At 51.7% G+C, this 17,394-nt stretch overlaps 2 protein-coding genes across 2 annotated transcripts; both read left to right on the forward strand.

Moving 5' to 3' along the window:
- Nucleotides 1–87: 87 nt before the first annotated feature.
- On the forward strand, nt 88–2,780 carry LOC128762727 (ubiquinol-cytochrome-c reductase complex assembly factor 3). The gene is made up of 2 exons (XM_053871182.1): nt 88–325; nt 2,481–2,780. The coding sequence occupies exons 1-2, from the start codon at nt 209–211 to the stop codon at nt 2,610–2,612; spliced, it is 249 nt and encodes an 82-aa protein (XP_053727157.1). The 5' UTR covers nt 88–208; the 3' UTR covers nt 2,613–2,780.
- A 2,338-nt stretch (nt 2,781–5,118) lies between these two features.
- sub1b (SUB1 regulator of transcription b) lies at nt 5,119–8,877 on the forward strand. The gene is made up of 5 exons (XM_053870937.1): nt 5,119–5,344; nt 5,830–5,927; nt 6,012–6,131; nt 6,523–6,631; nt 8,502–8,877. Exons 2-5 carry the CDS (start codon nt 5,859–5,861, stop codon nt 8,579–8,581), a joined length of 378 nt encoding a protein of 125 aa, XP_053726912.1. The 5' UTR covers nt 5,119–5,344; nt 5,830–5,858; the 3' UTR covers nt 8,582–8,877.
- The last annotated feature ends 8,517 nt before the right edge of the window (nt 8,878–17,394 follow it).

Below are 17,394 nucleotides of genomic sequence, written 5' to 3' on the forward strand. Positions count from 1 at the left end.
TTTTTCTTTCCCTCTAAATGTCAAGCGTCGTTTCCCGTCTCATTCTTCCAGAATTCCTCCGTGTCATAGCTGTGGGTCAGGCCGAAGTCCCGGCATGCTTTGCGTCTGTGTTATCAAACAGGTTTGCTAGCAGCGGAGCGGAGGTCGGTCGGGTGCTCCATGTGACAGTTTGACCGGCAGTGTCTGCAGCGGTCACCAGCCGCCAACCATGAGCTCCATGCGGACCCTTCTGACCGCCTCGTCGCTGTTCGGCGTGACGGCCGTGGGCTACGGGATGTGGTCCGTCATCAGCCCGGGGGAGGAGAAGCGCAGGGAGCTCATTAAGGTGAACCACCGACACCCCGAACCGGTCAATGTGGCTCTAAGAGCCATCTAAAGAAACGAGCGGGTGGAAGCGTCAGGTGTTCTCCGGTGTCATGGCAGGTCGGCTGCGACCAGTGACGGCGTCACGTGACGACATGAACGACATTGTTGTTTTTATTTGCTGTCAAACACAGCACCGTCTCGCGAAACAAAACACGTAGAGGTTCGTAAGACGGTTGTTGGTGTTGGAGTGACGTCAGTGTTCGGCCACAAAACCAACTCGGGACGTTTTCACTCTGAACGCTTCACGGTTGTTTTCCAAAGCATTTCGGACCACTAAACGAATGAGTCTCTCGCGGGAGACGTGGCGCTTGCTGATGACGTCACTCGATGGTTCAGTACAAGTTCATTGGGGGGGTGGGGGGTCAAAGGTCTTGTGGATGAGTCACGTTTCTTTGACTGAGCTGAACAGTGTGAAACCAAATGTAGATTGGGGTCCAGTTCTCCTGTCACCATGGAGACAGAAGTGTGGACTTAGTTGGTGGAGAACAACAGATGACGCTGAGGAGTCCTGGAGGAGGATTGATCATGAGGTGTTTCTCTTCATGCTCATATTCTGGTGCTGATACTTCAGAACAAAGTTACCAGTCCAGTCGAGTCACAGCACGAAGGTGTGGCAGAGAGTGTGGAGGTCCCGGGTGAGAGATCAGAGAGGTCAGCTTCAGTGGTGTCACGCACAAGTCCAGAGCTGCGGCGTGTCCACCGTGTCCTCAGCTCACGGAATCCCAACCTCCAGAAAACAAGTCCTGAGGAGAGATTATCGTCCTGGGGAAGCAGAGAGGGGTCAATCTGCGCTGGCCATCTGTGGCTGCACACAGTTTGTTGTTCCATCCAGGAGCCGGACCCAGACTGTCAACAGTGTGCGTCCACACACATGTGTGTAGGATTATGACTCGGCAAATCGAGGGATTTATGAAGTTGTACGGAGGAATGTGTGTAAATATACGCAGCTCTCTGGCGCGCACGCAGCCATGTGCGAGAAATAAACAGCGCTGCGACTGGGCCATAAACAAAGCAGCGGGCCGGTGCCACCGAGGGCCCCCGGCTCGGCGGGGAGCCCTTCCCTCCAGGAGCAGACTGAGGTCCCGGCCTGCGCCACTGCGGCCACAGCTGCAGAACAAAAACAAATGATGGCCATGGGTGTCTGAGCGCGCAGCCTCTGATCCAGTTAGGTGGCGAGCCTGCTTTTGCTTGTGTGATTCCATGGTCAAAAGGCTCAGTTCAGATCTGGACCACGGCGGGTGATCTTTGACCTCACACTGGAAAAATGCCACTCTCCAAGGGAGAGAGGAAAAACGCTCCTACAAGAGGTTTTCTCTTGAAATAAGGACAAAAATCTGCCTTCAGAACAAGTTCTGACTTAAAATAGAACAATTTCAGACAGTTTTCCTTGAACTCGTCAATACAACGCATATCTCAGGCAATATAGAACATGTTCACTAATGCCTTTTAATTACTTATTTTCTAAATCTAAAAGCTTTATAATCGTGCAGTTTTATAATCCAGACCCCGAAGGACTTTTGTTGATTGTTGCAGCCAAGAAAATGCCTGATTTTGGAGCAGGTTTTTTTTTTTTTGCAGTGAAAGTAATTATCATTCATGTCTCTGAAACAACATGAAAGGGAAAAAAAACGTTGCAAATGAGCTTGTAAAAATCTAGTGTCTGTTTTTATCCTAAAAAAAGCTCCAGGCTGCAATGATTTGAACAAAATATGCTTTAACAAATAACTGTCCATGCTGAATAAAAACTGATGCTAAAATAAGTCCATATTTTTGATGATGATGTTATGTGACTAGTTTCTGGGCTGACACAGCGTTGATGGAGGTTTGGATGGGGGCGGAGTCGGAGAGGTAAAGGTGTGTGTGAGCGGCTCATTCAAACAGCAGCTGCTGATGTGTTCCACAGGGTGGTGAGGGATGTAGAGGCTCAGAAACAGCCTGGAGAGAGATGGGTCTGGAGGTCGGCCATGTTTGTTTATGGTGTTCGGCTGACACGGCACTAGTCCGTTCTGCTTCCCTCCATTCTACAATTCCATCATGGGGATTTGGGAATCCTTCACATCCGAGTCAGCCCTCAAAAACAGTGGAATAAAGGCAGCGGTCTGTGTGGTCCACAGAACCTGCCGGAGTCCAACGCTCTGAGGATGGAGGAGGTGAGGAGGAGGAACGCCCTGGTGATGCAGGCCCTCAAGGATGCGGCGGAGACCAACGACAACGTCGCCCGACAGCTGGGGCCGCCGTTCAAATAGACTGAGCCCACAGCTCTGCCTGTTCTAAACCATCAGCCTCAGCTGTGGACTGATGACGACGGCTGTCTGTGGGAAACGCTTGTGCTTTCTGTCTTTCTTCGTGACTTATTTAAAGTGGCACTTATGTAACTGTCAAGGAAATTAAACGATACGTGCTGCGGATGAGAACCACCTCGAAGCCACTTGAATTCAAGTCCACCTCTGTTCAACGCTGCTTTAGGTCATTGACAAACAGCAACTTTAACATTAAGGATGGTCAAACCGGACTGTATTTTACGGTTTCTTGCTTTCTTTCTGCGATTGTGCAGTTGCACTCGAATCCCACTGAGAGGCGCTCGCGGGCCAGACTGAAAAAACGATCTTCGGGTCACAGGACGGAGTAAATGCAGCAGTTTAATCTGACTTCACCTGATGGAAGTCCATGAACGACCCCTCGTTTGAACCTGATCACCGGGCTGCAGATCCCGGCTGGACAAGTGGGTGTCCTGAGGGGCCTCGTCGTGTCAGGGGCCCTTCAGCCTCACTAGGGTGGGAAAACAAAGAGGAGATACTCTGCGCTTTTGTTGGGATATATTCATATAATACGCTTCAGTTCAGGATGTAACAATTAATATAGCAATTTTTTCACCACTTTTTAAAATACTTAAAGAGTATCTCTTCCAACTTTTTGGGCTACAAAAAAACATTCATTCAGTAATTGTTGTACAGTATATTGCACTGTAAGAGTTTTCAGGCCCCGTGTGGTCCCAGGTTGCGAACCTCTCCCGGGTGAGCCGGCACCAGCCGGCGGGCCTGTCCACCGCGTGTCTCCTCACACGGCCTCAGTTTGGCTGGTGGATGCCATGAGGAGTGAGGAGCTGCCGCCATATTGGCCTGGAGTCTCCACCGAGTCTCGGCTCTCTGAGCGCGGAGCGAGTGGGCAGGAATCTGCACGGGGCTGCGAATCCTCCTCCTGAGGTGTTTCGACAGTAACATGGAGCTGGCAAAGCCGCTGAGCAGTATTTATTGAACGTTCCCCTGCAATCCCAAAAATGTGAAAACTTGGATGTATGTGCTCAGTTTGTTTTCACATTCCTGCAGCTTCAGGGGGGACGTTTTCTCTGTGCTCACCATAAATCTCCGAGCGTGTCCGTGTCAGTCAGGATTAAACCGGCTCTCCTAACAGGGGAAATGTAGGTTTTCCAAAACAAGCTGCCAGAGTTTGAATCTCAAAAAACTATGTCTGGTATTTCAGTGTTTGTCCAGAAAGAGTTGGCGTGCCGCGTGACGTCGCTGCAGCAGGAGGACCACATCAGCCGGGTCGGGAGCATCTCCCCTGCTTCTGTCATTCTTGGCAGCCGCAGCTCGCTCCTCACATTCTTCTGCTCCATACTTGCTGTGTCACAGGTCCGGCACCTCCTCGGCTCTGTTGTTACAGGTCCAATAGCACGGCCATATTTCAGCACACAAAGGTCCAGAAACAGTGGGTGACTGACTTAAATGCCAAAGTCTACAGCAGCACACAGCACACGCAGGAGGAGGTGCCATTGTGGAGGAGCATCAAGGCAGGAGACCTGGAATGTGGCTCACACACACACACACACACACACACACACACACACACACACACACACTCCTATTCACTATTTCTCATGTCAATTAGAGAAGACGTTGTTGCCTGAAGTGCAGGCGCTGCAGTGGGACATGGGCGAGAAACACCCGGCTCAAGAGCTGAGCGTCCGGTCAGGCAGCAGCCAGGCAACTCCAGGTCCAGGTCCACACAGGGTGAGATCCCGCTCCAAAGCTCTGGACCCTGCTCCGGACGCTCTCATTCCTGCATCCACTTTAATGGCCAGATCAGTGGCACAGAAGAGCATCTGGTCAGGCCTCAGAACAGAAATAGGATTTTCAAACATACCAACTCATACATGTGCAGTCTGTCAGTAAGAAATAGGTTTGAATTTTTCAATATTTTTCAATTTCAATATCTAAATGTAATAAACGTCATATTACATTTTTTACATACGTCTGCCTAAGAAAATTAAAATCTAAATATGATTAAACATATAATTTTCCTAATAAATGATGTATGGAAATGTGAATACATTTAAAACATCAAATCTAAATACTATCAAAAGTCAGGACATGTGCACTGTGAACGTGATGTAACTGTTTCAAATGTTCAAAACTCGTAATATAAAAATATGTGACTTATTAAGGTGTTGATTTTGCATGGACTTCATTTGCATAATATATATATATATATATATATATATATATATATATATATATATATATATATACACACACACACACACACACACACACACACACACACACACACACACACACACACACACACATCTGACAACGCTCGAAATGTGATGGCTGCAGCAGCTGCTAATGCAGCAGAGTTAGGAATGGCGAATGTGCCCGGAATCATTTGCTTATTACGAGGTGGTGATACGAGAATTACAGTCACGTGGGGCCGGAACGTAAGAACGCGCGTGTTGAGGGAATGAACCGTCTGCATCCGTCTCACTGCTGCACCGCGCGTCTTGACTTGTTTTTACCGGCATAGACCTATCAGATGGAGTCAGTGACAAACCAGCTGCAGACCTATCCAATAATAGTCATCGATTCTTTTCTTTAAAGACGAGCGGTGAAAGTCAGCATAACAAACGTTGGTCGCACACCGGAAGCGTCTCCACTCTACTTCCTGTCAGGACACCCGCTCCACCAGCTGCAGCCATGTAAGCCTCCCGCCGTTTTGAGCGACCACCGCCACTCGTGTTTGACATGCTGCGTGTTAAAGGTGGAGACACCTGGCGAGCACTGGCCAGTGTCCGTGGCGAGGCCGCGGGCGCGTGTGTTGAGCTGCGCGGCGGCGGCCACCTGCTGCTAAGCTAACTAAGCTAGCTAGCTCGAGGATGCGAGCGGTCCACACGTCTCTGCGCACAGCTCGTGATGGCGCCTGCGGTGTACGTGCATGGAAACACAGCACCGCGGCGTGGCACGGCCGCAGGACGCTGTCTGACGGAGCTAGTGAGGCGACGGTCGAGTGTCGTTTAGACGGAACGACCGTGAAGAGTCCCGCTCTGACGTCATTCGTCCTAACGTAGCTGAGGGATGGGGAGGGGGGTCGAGGTCATGATGTGGGGTCATGTTTGAGTCAGAGTTTGTGGTGCTGAGGTGTGCTCAGATGAACCTGAAGAGCAATCTTGCTTCTGCTTCATAGCCAGTCCAGCATCCTCCGGCCTCCTCAACATGCCCAAGTCCAAGGAAGTGCTCTCCTCCACCTCCGGAAGTGACTCCGACGACGAGGTGGAGACCAAGGTTTGACCTCTCACAGCGACCCGCGGCGAATATGCTGGGGCCAGCAAATGGTAAATGGCTTTCTCCTCTTTTTTTTTTTCCAAGGCCAAGAGAAAGAAGCCCAGCACTCCAGAGAAGCCGGTCAAGAAGCCGAAGAGCGGCGAGAGCTCCAAGCCGGAAAGCTCCTCCAAGCAGAGCAACAAAGACGGAGACAACATGTTCCAGGTCAGTGAAGGGATCCACGGGAACCACGGCCGTGTCTCCTGCTCCTGGGTTTGATGCTGGCAGGGTGATTCTGCCCAGGAGGGCCTGACGGACCTGCCCTCAGTTGCTCGCTCTTCAACCGAGAAAACCACTGTCAGAGTAGCCAGCAACAGGAGGGACGATGTGATGTGATGTAATGTAATCCACGTCTCCACAAGATCGTCTTCAGTTTGATGTGAATTACTGACTGATTCTGTGTGACATCTGTCTCACTCTGCAAGCGTAGAAAGGTTGACTGTATCTTCCACCGGGACTCGGCAGTTCATGTCTCCTTCGTGCTTCTCGCGTCTCTGCGCTTCCTCGTGACGATCTTTCCTCCGAAGTGGCTCATTTCATCTGAATGGTTCCACAGATTGGGAAGATGAGGTACGTCAGCGTCCGGGACTTCAAAGGCAAATGTCTGATCGACATCCGAGAGTACTGGATGAACCAGGACGGAGAGATGAAGCCTGGCAAGAAAGGTACCTTGTTTTTCCTCTGTGACTTTGCACCTTGTTTCCGGAAATCCTCCGCCTTTCTCTCGACACGGTTCTTTAGGCTAGTCTTTCTGAAACATATTTTTATTTCCGCGTTAAAACTGCGTTTGAACTGACTTCGGTGCAACATTTGACTTTTAGTAACAACAAATAATAACCATATTTTCCGGACAAGTCGCCGTTTCACTGCGCTCAGGTGCGACTCAGCTAAATTAACATTGATCATTCAAATGTTATTTTACACTGACTGACACAGCGATGGAGTCAACGTTACATAGTGTCTGTGACGCAGCCGCTGATGGAGGAGGTTGTGTCTCACTTGATCACGTGACTAAGCCTCAGAGCAAGGAAAGGGCAGCACGTCTCATTAGAAATGGACGGGATTGTGGTGGTTTCTGGGGGAAAAGCCTGAGAGAAGCACTGTAGCAAGTGACAGGTGCATGTTGCTGGTGGAACTGAAGTTCAGCCTGGACACCTGACGGCATGGACCCGGTGAGAGCAGCTGCAGATGGGCGATTCTTCACTTCACTTCACTCAAGCTAGTATTTGTACTGTCATCAGTCTAAATTCTCCCTCCGATCCTTGGCCCCCCTTGGTCACGTCAGGTGCCATGAAGATGAACGTCTTTGCAGGCGGCTCTCTGTGGTGTTGCCGCTTCATGCAACGGACTGTGTAAAATATATTTCCCCCGGAAGTGCGACTGTTTTTTTTCCTTCTTCATGATGCCTTTTTTGACTGGAGCGACTCATAGACTGAAAAATACGGTAGTACTTTTAAGAGAAGGAAAAGTTACCCAAGGATTTAGGATTCACCCAGTTCCAGGAAGTATGAAGGGCAACTTGATGGAAGCAAATACCCAATATACGGCAGAATGCAATCGCCCATTCAGCCTGAGAATTCACTGCCTTACGCTCCCTTTACGTACAAACTTGTACCCGCCTGTTTCAAACCGTGTCACCGTCACTGATCACATGGCTTCCATGTGTTGCTTACGTTGGTATTGCTGTTCACTGATATATCCAGCAGGGGGAGCAGCCCAGAGTCAAACCTTTATGACAACACCAAACTCCAAAACCAGCATGGCGACTGTGGAGTCAGTGTTGATCACGTCACTTGCCTGGTGCGGTCCGCTGAAAGTTCTGGGACTGGAACCGGATGTTAGAAACACGCATGCGCAAGGTCTACGAATTGTGTTTATTGGTTATATTGCGTAAAATTGTGTTTTTTGAATAGTGGTCAAAATAGTCTATATTTAACAGTAAAATCTGGAAATGATACGTTGCTACGCGCATGCGTCAGAACGATCTGGTCCGTCTGCCTGATGTTGCCCGCCGGAAATGATGGTGCTGGAGCAGGAAGTTACCGACGAAGCGGTTTACGGTAAACAAGCCTTACTTTGGTTAATTTCTCTGTCACAGCCAAACTGCACAGACTTAACGCTAACCGTTCATGTAGAAATAAATCCGTCTGAATCTGTGTCACGTTGGGCATCAATGGGCCTGACGTGTGGCCGGTGACATGTAGCGACAGGAGCATAGGCGAGCGTCCTTTCTAGCCAGTCTGGAACTATATTCCTCCCCTTCCATCCGACCGGCATGTTTGCAGCACACCAGCTTCAGCCTGGGGGCGGGGCCACACGCCAGTGATTGACAGGTCTCAGTCAGGTGCCGCAGCACTGTTTTGGCTCCGGTTGAAGCTCAGCCAACTGTACAGGTCGAGTTGGTGAGTTGGTCTGAGATTTCCTGGTGTTGACTCGGGAGCTCCTGCACGCTATAGTGTGACTCTCCAATCTTCTTCAACCCATGTTCTCCGCTCCCTGCGGTTCTCACGCCCACAATGTGTCTTCTACTCTCAGGCATCTCCTTGAATCCCGAACAGTGGAGCCAACTGAAGGAGCAGATGTCCGACATAGACGACGCCATCAAGAGGATATAGTCGTTGCCGAGCGGTGTTTTTGTGTAACTTGCTGACTGTAGAAGAATTTGCTAAAAGGTTTTGTAAAAACAAAACGACCACCTTGTTTTCTAAAGGACTCGTCCATTTCGTCGTGAAGCTCATGGCGTGTCAGTGTAGATGTTGTGTTCACCTGTGGTGGGGGGGTGGGTTAGTTTGGGCTCCAGGGTGTTGTTGACCTGGCAGGACCTTTGACGTGTGCCGACATCCGTGTCCTTTGATGCCTCGTTGAACCCAGTAACAACAGCTGACTGGACCTGCCAGCTTTTGACAATAAAATGTATCCAACACAGGTTCGGAGTCTTTTTTCTGACTTGTGAAGACTCGTCTAACCAGGTGTTCCCGCGTCAGATTTCTGCTGAGAGCAGGACTGGTTTATTTTGGAAGCAATGCAGTAGGAAACCATCTTCTGTCGTCACTTTGGGCTCTGTCCGTGAACGCAGATGCGTCCTCAGACTGTGGGGGGCAGTGTTGCACCAAAGTGGCTTTCAGTCTGTCAGTTCAGAAGAAGAAGAAAATGGTAGTAAATGTCATGCGAAAATGAGGTCAATAAGCTGTCAAATGGGCAAAGAGAATGTATATTATATTTATGTCTCCATCAACACAGAAGATTCATTAGTAGTGCTCGTTCTTCGCTGCTTTGGACGCCATTTCATCGTCAGTCTTGCGCCTCAACTTCCGGAGAATCAGGACAGTCTCGGCAATTCACTGGAGGACCAGGGAAGGAATAGACAACACCATCATCTGTAAACGTGTTGGTGGCATCATAATGGAAACGTGAACACTCATGAACCCAAACGTGCTCTACCTTTCACTCCTTAGTTCTGGGGGGGTTAACTCGACCCTGCAGCCCATTCGTTCTTTCCACAAGATGAATTATGAACAGGAAGACAAGGATCCTTTCTGGACGCTCACGTTGATGAAAATGGTGAAGGAAGTCTGCTGGCAGTTCACTGAAGTCTATTGTCATATGAAACTGTTTCCCCCTGGACAGTTAGGCTGCGTGTTATTCAACAGGATCCGTTCCTGTCACAGCTAAGTTGGCGACCATCGTGTCACACTTCTAGATGGAGTCTGATTTCTCCTCTCAGTCCCGGAGTTTCCGCGACACGCCTTCACGTGTCACACCTCATGGAGGAAGAGACGAACACTGCGGTTTTCACGGAAATGTCCCCCCGAAAACCATGAGTGAGGTCCGATGCTGATGGAGCTCAAGTCCCACATTCCGGCCGGACACATGAAGAGACGTTTGGAGAGAGACTTGCTTCTCATGATCAAGTCCACACTTCCCCCTCTGTGTTCTTGTTTCTCGACCGCCTCTTGATTGGCTGTGTTCCGTTCCACGTCTGTTGTTTTCCTGGGGGAAGTGAGGTTTCCGCCACAGCATCAGCAAATCCAGTCATGAGAAAGCAGGACCATGCTGGTGGCTCCAGTCCCACTCACTTTTCCATCCTCGAGTCGAGCCTCTTCCTGCAGCGCCGACACGCTCCGGCCGAAGTGACCACGCTCAGCACTCGCACCGGCCCGAAGCCTTCACCCCGACTGGTCAATATCTCGGACAGCTGGCCTCTAGCATGAGCCCTCATCTCCACTGAACGTTATGGACGACAGCATGTCTGTGAATCGGCTGCTCCTCATGAGACAATCCTGGAAAACCTGTCGCCTGTTGATGACGTCACTCAATTCACGATACAGTGGAGTGGAGCAAGCATAGAACCATCTGTCTCCATGGAGACAGAGGAACTTCAGCTGGAGGTGGAGGTTTTTCACCGCCTCACCTTGGACACCGTGGCCAGGTGTTTCTGCCGGAGCCAGTGGGAGGTCCGGACTCACCAGGACTCTGAAGATGAGATGTGTCCTGGCACATCTGGACAAGGATCTGGTCTGGCTCTGAGCAGGCGCAGGCTTTCCCGTCAAAGGTGAGCAGACATTTCCCCGAAGCCTCGCCTCTGGAGGTAAAGTTCACGGCGTCTGGGCTCCTGCTGGTCGCTGTTTGAAGAGACAGCCGTGTTTACTGGGGGACAAAGAGGTGCGGGGCTCCTGTTGACATTTCCCAGGCCGCCTCTGTGGGCCCTGTTGACAGTGGACAGACAGCTGACCCCCGCCGTCCTGGCTCACCCCAGCCCGCTGGCTCCCGTCTCATCCCTCGCTCCTTCCTCATCATCAGTGCAGCTCAGCACACGTCCACCACCTTCTGACCTTCTGACCTTCTGACTTGCGTCCAGCGCCAGATTCAAGCTTCAGTTTCACCACTGAGGAGGTGATGTTGCGATTGGTTTGTCTGTGTTCAAATAACTTAGGTTAAAGGATGGATTTCAATAAAACGTTTCAGGAAACGTGAGACAGGACAGGCGAGAAATGAATCCCTTTTTTCTAGGCCAAGCTCCTCCCACAGTGGCGGCGTGACCATATGGCAGAAGAGTAATGACACAATGAATAATAGTGAAATCCAGTATGGAATACACACACGGAAAGAGCTGGAAACAACTTCCTAAAACAAGTTGAACTGAGAAGATTTAGATATCGGGAGCGTCTCGAAAAAAAATGAAATATAAATCCCTCACTGGCAATGATCCCCACATTAGAGGCACGGAGTGAGATATTGGCTTGTAGATGACGATGACGGCGATGATGATGATGAAGATGATGATGACGATGAGGCACGCCTTGATGACATCACAGAGGAGCAGTATGCGGTGTGGTGTCCATGTAAAGCAGCTGTGATGGCGCCAGTGCTCCTCTGAAGCGATGTGGCGCCTCAGAGAACAAGTGGCCACCCGCAGCATCTTCTGCTCCTCTGCATCAGCCGCCTGCTGCACCTGAATCCTGAGGCCTGAAGGCTCCTCACTCGCCGGCCGACAGCTGAAGACGGTGGACTCAGTGGCTCCCTCTCTCTGAGGGGCGGGGGTCCGGGCCGAGACAGGCTTGACTGGCGGGCTGTTTGGACCCGGCGGGTCGGAAGCTTCGCCCAGGTGTTAACAACATGTGGCGCTTTATGGCGCTTTGACCTTCGCCGGCAACCGAGCGAAGAGTGGGCCGCGCACATCACCTATTGTTGGCATTACAAGCGGAGCTGCCGTCTCCACGGCAACAGCCTGTTGTCTGCTTCCCCCAGACTTGTTACTCTGACAACAGGAATGTCGATTACAAGGCTCTGAGAGTGAAAGTGTTTGTGCAGTCTTTGTGGGGACCGTCGGAGCTGCTATAACTTGGAAGCTCTAACACCGGCCATAAATCTCCACGGCTTCTCATGAGCATGACTGCGCTGCTCCCTGCTGACGTGTCGCCCCAGCCTGGACCCGCTGGCCTTTATGGATGTCCCACCGCCGCCATCTTGCCGTCGCCATCTCGCCGCCACCATCGTTCCAGTTTCTGCTTGTGGAACGCCTCTCTGGACTGCAGACGTTCCCAGCGCGGCCTCTGATTCTTCAATGTCCCGACGTGTTTGTGCGCGGAGGGCGTCCAGAAGCTGAAGAGGCTTGCCGTGCGCCAACACATCCTGGTGTCACAGGACACGTGTGTGTTGATGGGACGTGTAGCCTGGTGAGTTGAGGAGGATCTGAACATTTCGAGGCTTCCTCCAGGCTCCTCTGTCTTCAACTCTAGAAATGTATCTCCAGGCTCTGAATAGACTGGGTCGACTCAACGTGAAAATAAATGCAGCTGAGACCAACAGTGAGTTTGACTCGAATGACTTTCTACTAAAATGATCTGTGAGGACAAGACTCTCAAGACTCTCCAAACATCTTTGTGTGTCTCTCACAGATCAATGGTTGGATCAGCTGTCACCAGCTGCCCATCAGCTGATCCATCCCAGTCAATAGCAGAGCAATGATGAAGGTGATGATGAGGATGATGATGAAGGTGATGATGAAGGTGATGATGGTGATGATGAAGGTGATGTGATGATGGTGATGATGATGATGAAGGTGATGATGGTGATGATGGTGATGATGATGATGAAGGTGTTGAAGGTGATAAGTGAAAGCTGCTCCTGTGTAAATAACCTGGGTGAAGTGACTCAGTGTGACTCATGAAGGTGTGTTACCGGACCTGGTTTGACCCTTCAGCTTCCTCCTGCTCAACCCTGGAGTCATGTTGCCGCAGGCGTCTGAGCTCAGGTTCCAGCGAGACAGAGACCTGCACTTACCATGGAGGGAGGCCACCATGATGTGCTCTGTGAGATGTTTGCTGAAGATGCAGTGATCTGCAGTGAGAGCAAAGATGGAGAGAAGAGGAATGAAGGTGAGCAGGACCATGTGCATGAGGCACATGAGCTGAAGAGATGAGAAAGCGGTCCATCAGAGTGAGGAGGCACCTGGCCTGGACAGCAGTGATGAGATGAGATGGCCGTTGTTAGAGCTCCTGGATCGGCTGCTTCCTGTCAGTCCATGATGGAGCACCTGAAGTCTCACAGCCTGGTGAAGAACCTGGAGTCTGCTGCTGTGACCTGGGCCGTCTCCACTCTGACCTTCAGAGAGAGAGACCTTCAGAGAGCTGATCTGCGGTGAGCGTCCACCAAGCCGGAACATCTGCCTGGAAACATCAGGCTCATGTTTTCTTCTCCTGCATCGTGGAGCTGATCACGGGACGCTGCTTCATTGCGGGTTCTCGTGTGTTGATGTGATGCTTCAGTGACGGTGGTTCGAATCCCCAACAAAACTGATCAACTGAGGAGAGAAAGTTGTGATCGATGAGAGCTTCCTGTGAGATGGGGCTCCTGCTTCCACCCCTGCAGCAGCTCCAGCGTCCTGGAGTTGCAGCAGCTCCAGACCTGCAGCCCAGCTCCAGAGCTGCAGCCGAACTCCAGACCTGCAGCAGCTCCAGACCTGCAGCAGCTCCAGACCTGCAGCCCAGCTCCAGAGCTGCAGCAGCTCCAGGACGCTCCTCTGTCCTTCACCAGTCATCATGCGAGCCGCGTCGCTGCGAACAGCTCGGGCCAGATGGACCGTAAAGGCCCAGCCGCGTCAGGGGGCTCCCACTTTATGGCAGCTTTTATGAAGCGCCACGTGAAAGGGGTTTTGTGGCCCTGCACAGGGGGTCGAGACCGGACTGTCTCCGACTGTCGCGCTCCTCTGAAGCAGCCGCACACAGGAAGGACACGGGTCTGACCTCTGCTGGCTCCAAGGTCATCAGATAAGTCTGGACTCTGACTGATGCAGGCAGTTCATCTCTTCACTCGCTGATGATCCACTATGTAGCAACGAAAACATTGGTTCTGTTAAAATGGTGTTTTGCTCAGTTCAGGAAACGCTTCAGGAGAGAGAGAGAGTGGGCTGCTCCCTCCAGAGCAGGAGGACAAACATCTCCTCAGATGATCCTTCAAAGAATCCTCCGTGTTCAGAGTGAATTTGGCTCTGAAAACGATCCTTTATGAGCAGAAACCTTCATCTGTCGGGGAGCCGTGAGTCGCGCTGCCGATGCCTCAGCATGTGACGCGGAAGGCTGCCTCATCACCATCATCACCACCATCATCACCATCATCACCTTCATCGTCACCATCATCATCTTCATCATCACTATCATCACCTCCATCATCACCTTCATCGTCACCTTCATCATCTTCATCACCTTCACCATCACCTTCATCATCTTCATCACCTTCATCATCACCTTCATCATCTTCATCACCTTCACCATCACCTTCATCATCACCATCACCTTCATCATCACCATCACCTTCATCATCACCATCATCACCTTCATCGTCACCTTCATCATCACTATCATCACCACCATCACCTTCATCACATCATCATCATGTGACTGAGGCCTCCTGCCTCAGTCTTCAGCGTGGACGTCAGTGCAGCACACTGTGGGGATGCGACGCCATCTTCATGTGAGTCAGACGGACCGATGTGTGCCCCCCGCGTCACATGGCTGTCACTAGTCTCCAGTGGATTCTTCTGTGACGACAGAAGAAGGTCCAGCAGGAGGCCGCAGCGTGGGCCGAGCCACCGTCACGCTGCTCTGACTGGGCTCTGGGCGCCGTGTGACCTCCCCCTGGCCCCCCACTCTCCCTCCTCTGGCCTCCTAAAGTGTTATGGTCCACTGCAGATGACCTTGTGTTTCCAGAGGAGCTCTCATGTTGCAGGTCCTGTGTGGAGGTGAAGGACTCACACGCGTCTGGGACCAGTCCCCTCTGCTCTGCCGATGATGCAACACAGTGACCTGTGGACAGAGGGGATGGTTTATGGTGCGACGCTGAGAAACATTTCAAAGGCTGCAGGAGCGGGAGTCACTTGGGGCCCCCTGCCTGAGGCAGTTCAGAGGTGCGGGGTCCCGAGTGAGAGGGGCCGAGAGACGCTGGGCCCAGGGAGGGTTGGAGGAGGGCAGCCGGGCTCTGTGATGGCAGCACCTCAGCAGGCCCAGCACCTCACCTGAGGGAGAAGATGGCTGCTCCACAGGAGAGTGCCTGCTGGTGATGGAGCCCCACACCCCAGTCATTCCACTGCTGACCTGTAGGTGGCTCAACTCCATCTGTGGTGATGAAGCTGCTGCTTGAGAAGCTGGATGGAGAGAGGTGCTCCTGTTCAGGAAAGGAAAAACACCCCGTCTGGCAACCACGGACCATGTCAACGTCGGGGAAAGAGAAGAAATTGATGAAAAAGCTAAAGTTGAACTTTTTTTTATTGAAAAACTGGCACTGAGACACAAGGCCTTTATTCAAATGGCAAAATATACTTTTTTTCAAAAATAAAAAAAAATACTTAAAGCCTTGTCTGGTAATCTTGGACCACGTGAAGATTAAGGAAAGTGATTAAAAAGCAAGATTTTTTTGGAAAATTGCTCCTGAGACACCAGGCCTCGATTAAAACTCTTTTAAGAACTTTTTTTCCAAACACCAGGCTCCATGGTTTCCATGCAGCTGGGGCCTCGCCACGTTTGTCTGTGGCCATCTTGCTCACAGACTCATATGGAGGCCACACCCGTCCTCGCACTCTCCTGCCGTGGGACCAAATCGGAGCGCGGTGAGTTGGACTGGCCTGATGTTGCCGTCGCAGACTTGGGAGCCTGATCTCAGTCAGACAAATAAACACTGAGCAAGGTTTCCATCAATATTTATGTGATGGAATCGCTGCTCATTAGGGATCACGCGGAGAGACCTTCTGGTGACGTGCCTCCCCTGAGAGCCAGACTCACGCACACGTGGAGGAGGAGCTGGAGCGGAGTCGAGCCACACAGAGGCTGAAGGAGGTGAAGAGGAGAGAGCAGCCAGGGTGGAAGAGGAGGCAGGCAGCGTCCCAGCTGCTGCCGGGGGAGGAGGGGGGGTCGGGGGGGTTGGGGGTTCCGGGCCTGTTGTTTGTTCTTGCGTTCTCACTCAACCCTCCCTAATGAGAGCGAGGTCTCTGAGAACACGGGCTCCTCGTGGCTTTCTTCACGCCCAAGGAAGCAGCAACAACAAGCTGTTATGCAAGAGGCAGGAACAGGAGCGAGGCCTCCATCAGCCTCTGCGCTGACGGACGTTTCCTGAGGCTGCCAGCCGACCCCCCAATTTATTTGTTTATTTGGAGCCACTTCCTACAGGTCCAGGGCTCGGTGGAGAGAGGCCTGAAGACTCTGGCAACATCCAAGTCCTGCTGCTCGCCTCCTAGTGAAGCCACTGGTTGCTCCCAAGTCCCATTTCAGGGTCAGAGAATAGTGAGAACATGAAGCCGCTACAGCTGTTTCCACAGCGCTGGCTTTACTAACTGCTTGTCTTCTGGGGCTGGTTTGGCTTGGAATCACCCTTTCCCCGGCCTCTCTCCCTGAACACATGGCTCGCCTGAACCAGGACTCTGGACCAGACTGGAACCCAGTTAGAACCACCCAGTTATTCTGCAGTCTTCATCCTCAAACTGAGGCCTGTGGGTGTGGTCAAGAACTGGTCCCCACAAGTGAGGATCTGTCAGACGCACACACAACGGTGACACAGTCACAGTACTGCAGAATACAGTAGAGTACAGTGGAGCCAGTAGAGTAGAGTAGAGTTCATTCCTTCAACAGCAGTCAATCCTGATGGAACATCATCCTCAGACTCCGCCCAAACGTTGCCTTTGTTCCTGGGAAGTCCATCAACATCCATGTTTTCAGTGAACGTTGTTGATGTGGACCAAGCTTCAGCAGGAACTAAAAGACGGTAACTTCAGGTGACTGATGTGGTAAAGTGGAGTTGGAACATGTCCATCCTGTGGAGGCCGGGTCTGAGCGTGCAGGCGACGGTGAGAGCCAAGCGGAGTTTCGCGTGACTCGCCGCCGCCTGCTGCATCTTTAGAATAACAGGACAAGTGAACGATGTCTGATGTGGCAGCGATTTCCGTGTCCAGCCAGCGGCGGGATGAGCCCATCGCATGTGAGGCAGTGGAACACAAGGGATCTGAGCTGTAAACAGCCGGCGCACCGTGGGCCGGCTCCATCAGAGGCGCAGGCCTTGGAGCGGCTCCATCACTTAGGTGACGTCAAACGGCCTTTTATCAGATGTGTTCTCACATTAGGAGCTGCAGAGAGCGTTCCCACTCCGCTGTGGAAGAAACGGCTTCCTTCCTTCTGCCTCTCACTTCCTCTCTCATTAGTGCCGCTGCTCGCCGACGCTGCCTCGGAACACGGTGTTGAGCTGCTGCTTCTGGAACACTCTGTCTCTGCCGGAGGCCGCTGGCCGCAGCGTCCTGCGCCACCTCACTCACTCTCAAGCAAGCACAGCCTTCTGACGCTCACGCTGAAAATGCGTGTCACTCATCGATCACTCGCGACGAGGCTTCACGAAACCGCCTCCTCATTTTTGAGCCCAGTAGATGTGCCGTGTTCATGAAACCTCA

This window comes from Synchiropus splendidus, chromosome 7 (genome assembly GCF_027744825.2).
Source record: "Synchiropus splendidus isolate RoL2022-P1 chromosome 7, RoL_Sspl_1.0, whole genome shotgun sequence".
Lineage (NCBI taxonomy): Eukaryota > Metazoa > Chordata > Actinopteri > Syngnathiformes > Callionymidae > Synchiropus > Synchiropus splendidus.